This window comes from Orycteropus afer, unplaced genomic scaffold (assembly GCF_000298275.1).
Source record: "Orycteropus afer afer isolate SDZICR_OR568_19922 unplaced genomic scaffold, OryAfe1.0 scaffold01092, whole genome shotgun sequence".
Classification (NCBI taxonomy): Eukaryota; Metazoa; Chordata; class Mammalia; order Tubulidentata; family Orycteropodidae; genus Orycteropus; species Orycteropus afer.
In genome coordinates, this window is record NW_006922679.1 from 253211 (window position 1) to 260701 (window position 7491).

Sequence of the window (7491 nt, forward strand, 5' to 3'; positions counted from 1 at the left end):
GTGGGTCAGAATCGACTCCATGGCAGTGGGTGTGGTTTGGGCTTTGCTTCTGTGAAGATTGACAGCCTGGGAGACCCTGTGGTGCAGTTCCACTCTGTCCTCTAGGGGCGCTGTGGGTCAGAATCCCCTCCAGGCACTGGGTGTGGTTTGGGCTTTGCGTCTGTGAAGGTAGGAGCTCTGGTGGCACAGTGCCTAAGGCACTTGACTGCTAACCAGAAGGCTGGCAGTTCAAACCCACCAGCCACTCCTCAGAAGGAAGGATGGGCAATCTTCTTCCGTAGTGATACCACCTCGGAAACCCAAGGAGGGGTCGCTATGAATCGGGTCCGACTCCCCAGCCCAGCCTGTGTGTTAAATAAATGTTTAATCAGCAGCATTGGCTGTTGCTGAACTCCAACTCCTCGTGCCCCCATGCATGGCCCAGCAGAGCTGCGCCCCAGAGGGTTCCCGACGGCTGTTTTTCAGGAAGCAGGTCTCCAGACTTTCTTTCCAGGCACCTTGAAGTGGACTCAAACATTTACTGTTTGTTAATGTCATTCCCCATTTTAAATGCTTATACACCCACGGTGAGCAAACACTATAAAGAAAGCAAAAATCCTCACAACTGAACTGTGTTAGACTGGGTTCTCTAGAGAAACAAAACCAGTGAAGCTTATATGGAGAGAAAGAAAGAGAAATTTATCTTAGGAAAATGGCTTACACACTTACAGAAGCTGGCAAGTCCCAAGTTCTTGGATCAAACGTCAAGCTGGAGGCTTTTCCCGACTCTTGCAGCTGCAGGGTCTGACGAGCTCAAGGCTGGCAGGCAGTATAGTGGCTGTTGACTCCAACGAATGACGAATCCAAGATCTCCAGGCCGAATGCTGGATTGTTCGCTCACAGACAGTTGTAGGCAGGATCCCGATCCACAGAAGAGTCTCTTTTCCCAGACACTGCATATATCCATAGATATACTGGAAGCAGGCCACAGCCCTAGGGCAACTCCCTTTCAGTGGATTGGCTGCTCAAAACATATACGTCTGATCCCATCATGGGAATAACCACATGGCAACTGCTTCAGCCACACAGAATGTGGTCCAGCCACGTTGACACACAGCTCCAACTATCACATGAACCAATAAGCAATGTCATGATAAATAGAGAAAAGATTGAAGTTGTCAAGGATTTCATTTTGCTTGTCTCCACAGTCAATGCCCATGGAAGCATTGCACAGGGCAAATCTGCTGCAAAAAGAAAAGAAAAAAAAAAAGTCCTTTTTAAAGTGTTAAAAATGAAAGATGTCACTTTGAGGACTAAGGTGTGCCTGACCCAACTCGTGATGTTTTCTGTCGCCTCAGATGCATGTGAGACCCGGACAATGGATGAGGAAGACCAAAGAAGAGGTAATGCTTTTGAATTAGGGCAGGGAATACTGACTGTACTGTGGACGGCCAGGAAAAGAACCAATCTGTCTTGGAAGAAGTACATCCAGAATGCTCCTTAGATGTGGGTACTTTGGTCATGGTGTCAGGAGGGACCAGACCTTGGAAAAGGGGTTTCGTGCTTGGTAAACTAGAGGGTCAGCGAGAAAGGGGAGGACCCTCAACGAGATGGACGGACACCATGGGCTCAGACGTAGCAGCCACTGTGAGGATGGGGCAGGACCAGGCAGTACCTTGCTCTGTTTGACGTGGGGTCCCTACAAGTCATCTCGACGGCATTTAACAACACCACGCATTTCTCACCGCTACAGTGAGTTGCTGGTTTGTTAACCTGTGTGACTTAGGTTAGATTGACAACCACACTAGTCACAGGGGACGATGCGGCTCTAAAGCATTTCTGTTTCGTTGAAATTTAAACCACTCTTCTTAGAGAAGACATTGCCAGGGACACTGGGTTCTGCTCGATGTGGTTCTGTCCAAATCCAGAAAGACAAGAGACCAAGTAGGGGAGAGAGAAGGACAGCTTCATTTTGTTGGTCAACAAGAGGAGACAGGTGGGCTAGAGCCTGCCAACACTGCTCGGGGATGGCGTCGAGGGAAGCCGTCTTTATAGGGTTCACAACAGGAGACCATCTTGACGACGTCAGGGACAGTCTCAGTCATGGTACGTGGGTGCAGTTACTGCTGACCACAACACACACACATGATCAACAAATGGCGACCAACCCCACCCAGAGGCGGAGAAGTGAATATGCGTCAAAACCAAAATCAAAGCAAACCTGCTCCCGTTGGGTTGATTCCGACTCATAGCAACCCCCATTGGCTTTCTCAGGTGGTAAATCTTTACAGTAGATAGCCCCACCTTCCTTCCGCAGAGCGGCTGGTGGGTTTGAACCGCCAACCTTCCGGTTAGCAGGCAGATGCTTTAGGCACTGTACCAAATACGAGCAAGGCTCCTGATGAGCTAAAGTGAACTCCAAGGCACACAAGCTGACTTCAACTGGCTACTGGATCCTCAACTCCCAGGCGGCAGGTCAGCCCGTGAGCAGGTTAAGGAAATGGAGTGTGTTAACCACTGCCTTAAAACCAGTATTAATAGAGTGTGTTGTCCTGGATGAAAGGACAGATTTGTAAAGCAGTTCCCAAAAGCTTCTTGTTGTTATGTGCTGTCAAGTCAGACCTGACTCATAGCAACCCCTCCTTGGGTTTTTGAGGCAGTATCAGTATGGAAGTAGATTGCCCAACCTTCCTTACTAGGAGGGGCAGGTGGGTTTGAATCGCCAGCCTTCTGGTTAGCAGTCAAGTGCCTTAGGCACTACACCACCAGAGCTTAGGGTGTAAAACTCTCTGGGTGGCAAATGTTTTGAGCTCAGCTGACAACCCAAGGTCGGTGGTTCGAACCCACCCCCTGCTCCGTGGGAGAAAGGGCCTGGCCGTCTCCTCCTGTAAAGACGACAGCAAGGAAAACCCTAAGGGGCCCTTCTAGTCTGTGACACATGGGGTCTCCTGCGTCACAAATCCAGCACGAGAATAAAATCAGCAGCAAAAACCTTAGGGTGGTCCTTCTTACCTTTTACTCAAAATGAAGTAAGGAGTGCTTAAATTCACCCTCAGTCCTTCATCAGTGGTCGATTCTTTTTTTTTAAAAATTAATTAATTTATTTTTATTTGGGTGATGATTTTCAGAGCAAATTCACTTTCCATACAGCAGTTCACATATATTTTGTCTCATGTCATTGACCACAGTTTACCACAATGCAACAGCTCCCCTCCCACTTCCTCCCCATAGTTACCTCCTCCCAGTGTCCATCCCTCCATACTCTCCTGCGCCCTGAGCTATCTCCCTGTGCATAAGCAGCCCTTCCTTCTCCCATGATTGTTCTCTCCAGGGTGTGTGTCTACTTGAGGTAAATGTTTAACTCACATGCCTGTACATTGTTTGGCTGGAAACCACAGGTGTGGGTTCAATTCCAGACCTGAAGGGCAACTAGGGGCCATAGTCTCAGTGGTTACACCAGCCTCTATTGGACCAGCAAACCTGGTCCTCACCTTCTCTCTCTTTTTTTTTTTTTCCCTCCAAATGATTTTGAATTTTGTTCCACATTGTTCTCCCTCTCTATCCAGGATCTTCTACATCCCTTCCAAGTGGATGACAGTGGTAGCCGGGCACCATCTAGTTCTTCTTGTCTCATAGTTGTATAGGTTGCAGATTGGATGGTGTACCAGTCACTAGGACTGATTGTTTCCATTAATTTTGGTTTTCTTCTTTCTTCTTTGCTCTTGATGAGGAGAGACCCATTGTTGCATCTAGATGGCAGTTTGCTAGCTTTTAAGGTCCCAGTCGCTACTCGCCAAAGTAGGAGGTGGAACAATGTTTTATATAGTATGTTATGCCAATTGAGCTTGATGTCCCCTGCGACTATGGTCCCAAGCCCGCAGGTTCAACTAGTCGGTCCCTCTGGGTAGCTGGCTGTGACCAAACAGTGACCACAACCTTGCCCCTTGTCAGCTCTACTATACACCTGGGAATTCTGATCATTCATATAAAGTTATAGGACCATCAGTGGTCAATTCTTACAGTTGTGAAAGTAGATGTGTACATCATCTTTCTTTGAAAAAATTGGATCCTGGACATCATACCCAGCCATTGCTCGGAAGGAAGACTGGGCAATCTACTTCCATAGTGATGCCACCCTCAGAAACCCAAGGAGGGGTCGCTATGAGTCGGATCCGACTCGATGGCTGTGAGTTTGGTTTGGTTTTTGGTCATCGTACGCTGTGGGGTTAACCGTAAGCAGCACATTGCCATCCAGCCCACTCCGGCCCATGGCCACTTCATGTGTGGTGTGTGTCCAAGTAGGACTGTGCTCATAGGGTGTGGTAGTTAACGTTGTGTGTCACCTTGGCTGGGCCGTGGGGCCGAGTGGCTGGGCAGCTGGATGTAGTATTCCCCATGATGAGACTGTAATCACCTCCATGGTGGACCCTGCTGTGAGTGGCTGAGTAGTTGCAGGGTGTGGCCTGCTCCCAGTCTATATGGAGAGCCTTTGGGAAAGGCCTCTGGCTTTGGGCCCATCCGGCCGAGCCTTCATCTCAGTGACCTGCGTGTTGTCTGCCGATCGTGGGGTTGTCCTTGGACTTGAACCAGTGGCCTGCCATTTGCCTGTTCATCTTGGGACTGCTCCATTCCACTTGCCGACCGTGAGTTCGTCAGCCGCAGCAGCCAGCAGCTGCCCGAGTTAGGAGAAGCCTTCGGCTCCGGTGGGCCTGGAATAAGACGCAGAGCTGGAGTCCACGGTTGGGGGGCTTCCCCCTGCCCCTAAAGCCAGCCCTCTGAATTCAGACTAGAGCCTCCTGCACTGTAAGAGAAGAAATCCGTCTGTTGAAGCCATCCGCTGTGGTATTTGTTAGAGCAGCACGCAGAACTGAGACATGGGGTTTTCAGTGGCTGAGTTTCTGGACACAGATCACCATACCTTTTTTCTGAGGATGGTTGAGCCTCCAACTTTTCAGTTAGCAGCTGAAAGTGTTAACCATTCGTACCACCCAGGTAGCATAGTGCCTAAGGCACTTGACTGCTAACCAGAAGGCTGGCGGTTCAAACCCACCAGCCACTCCTCAGAAGGAAGGTTGGGCAATGTACTTCTCTAGTGATACCGCCTCCGAAACCCAAGAAGGAGTCCCTATGAGTCAAGTCAAGTCAATGGCAGTGACTTTGGTTTGGGCTTTGCTCCCACTGGGTGTGGTTTGGGCTTTGCTTCTGTGAAGATTGACAGCCTTGGAGACCCTGTGGAGCAGTTCCACTCTGTCCTCTAGGGGCGCTGTGGGTCAGAATCGACTCCACGGCAGTGGGTGTGGTTTGGGCTTTGCTTCTGTGAAGATTGACAGCCTTGGAGACCCTGTGGAGCAGTTCCACTCTGTCCTCTAGGGGCGCTGTGGGTCAGAATCGACTCCACGGCAGTGGGTGTGGTTTGGGCTTTGCTTCTGTGAAGATTGACAGCCTTGGAGACCCTGTGGAGCAGTTCCACTCTGTCCTCTAGGGGCGCTGTGGGTCAGAATAGACTCTACGGCAGTGGGTGTAGTTTGGGCTTTGCTTCTGTGAAGATTGACAGCCTGGGAAACCCTCTGGGGCAGTTCCACTCTGTCCTCTAGGGGCGCTGTGAGTCGACATTGGTTGTGTGGCCCCTGCATTTACACAACCCCTCATGTAACTGAGCATTTGACTTGCTGTTTTTCAGAGTGACGACTCCGATGAGGACGATCTTTGTCTCAGCAACAAATGGACTTTCCAAAGAGCCAGCCGGAGGTGGTCTCGCGTGGACGACCTCCACACGCTGTTTCCCGGAGGAGACAGAAACGGGCAGGCGGGCACCATTAGGATGAAAAACACCCCCAGCAGCGAGAGCGTGCTTACCGAGCTCAGTGAGCCCGAGGTCTCGTCCGTGCACAGCGGGAGCAGCGGCAGCAGCGAGGGCAGGGGCCAGCCGGGGACACCCAGCGCCGGCCGCGAGGTCTGGGACGGCCCCTCACAGCCCTGCGCTGAAGGCCCGAGCATGCTGGATGCCCCGCCTGTCAGCCACCACCTCGTCCTGTCCCCCAGAGACACTACCAACTACTCCTTCCACCCAAAGAATGAGAAGCCAGGCAGGACCAGAGCCAAGTCGATTCTGAAACGCATGGAGACCCTGCGTACCAAAGGCTCATCTGGGAGACACAAGGGGTCCGGGCGGACAGGGGGCGTGGTGATCAGCGGGCCCGTGCTCCAACAGGAGTCGGAAGCCTTTCAGACCATGCCATGTATGCAGCTACCCAACGGGTACCTCCAGAACCCACCCCAGGGGCCTCCCAAGAAGGGGCCTGCCTGCTCCAGCAAATCGGGCAGCGACTCTGACAACAGCACCAGCGGGTTGAGCGCGCCCTGCCCGCAGGGACAGAAGTGGCCGGAAGCCAGCAAGCGCGGGGGCGTGTGCCTGGAAGACCTGGACATGCCGTGGGAGGCGGGGTGGCCCGGCCACGGCCACGCCTTCCATTCCCAGGAGAACTTGGTCGTGCACATCCCCAAGGACCACAAACCAGGTACATTCCCCAAGGCCCTGTCCATCGAGAGCCTGGCCCCGACGGACAACTCCAGTGGGGTTAACTGGAGGGCGGAGGGCAGCCCTCTGAGCGGAGAGCGGGGCCCTGGCACCAGGCAGCCCCCGCTCATGGCCTCCTGTCCCAGAGAGAGCCGCGTCAGCGTCTACGACAACGTCCCTGGCTCCCACTTGTACGCCAGCACGGGGGACCTGCTGGACCTGGAGAAGGACGACCTCTTCCCCCTCATGGATGACATTCTGCAGCAGGTCAACGGGCTCCGGGAGGTGGTTGACGACTGGTCCAGGAGCCTCCAGCCTGAGCTGCAAACCTGCGACGGGCCAGCTGCAGACCCCACCGCGGCCCCCTTCCCAGGACCTCATCAGATCACCTTAGATTTCGAGGGGACCTCCGTGTCTGAAGGCCGGACCACCCCCAGCGATGTGGACAGAGATGCAGCATCTCTCGTAGACTCCGAGGCCCCTGGGGTTAGAGAGAGAAGAGATTCCGGGGTAGGGGCCTCCCTGACCAGGCCAAACAGGTGAGTGGCAGTTAGAAATGACTCTTAACCCACTTCCTGTCTGATTTTGCTTTATTAGTTAGTTATTTTAAAAAATTGTTTATCATTTTGATGTATTATTGTTTGTTTCGTTAATTCACTTGTTTATTTACTTAACAAACATTTACTGTATGCCTGGAATCTCTGGGTGATTCAGCTATGCGTGTAGCTACTGACGGACAGGTTGGTGGGTGGTTCGAACCCACCCAGAGGTGCCTTGGGAGAAAGGCCTGGCGATCTGCTCCTGAAACATCACAGCCATTGAAGACACTGTGGAGTGCAGTTCTACACTGAAACACATGGGGGCGCTGTGAGTCAGAATGGACTCCATGGCAGTGGGTTTGGTTTGGGCTTTGCTTCTGTGAAGATTGACAGCCTTGGAGACCCTGTGGGGCAGTTCCACTCTGTCCTCTAGGGGCGCTGTGGGTCAGAATCGAC

At 52.3% G+C, this 7491-nt stretch overlaps 1 protein-coding gene across 1 annotated transcript in view; it reads left to right on the forward strand.

Moving 5' to 3' along the window:
* Positions 1-7491, forward strand: part of STARD13 (StAR related lipid transfer domain containing 13) — a 194731-nt gene that overhangs the window by 154904 nt on the left and 32336 nt on the right. The window contains exon 5 of the mRNA XM_042783416.1: positions 5660-7035. Coding sequence (XP_042639350.1) covers positions 5660-7035 — 1376 coding nt within the window. The remainder of the gene's footprint in view (positions 1-5659; positions 7036-7491) is intronic.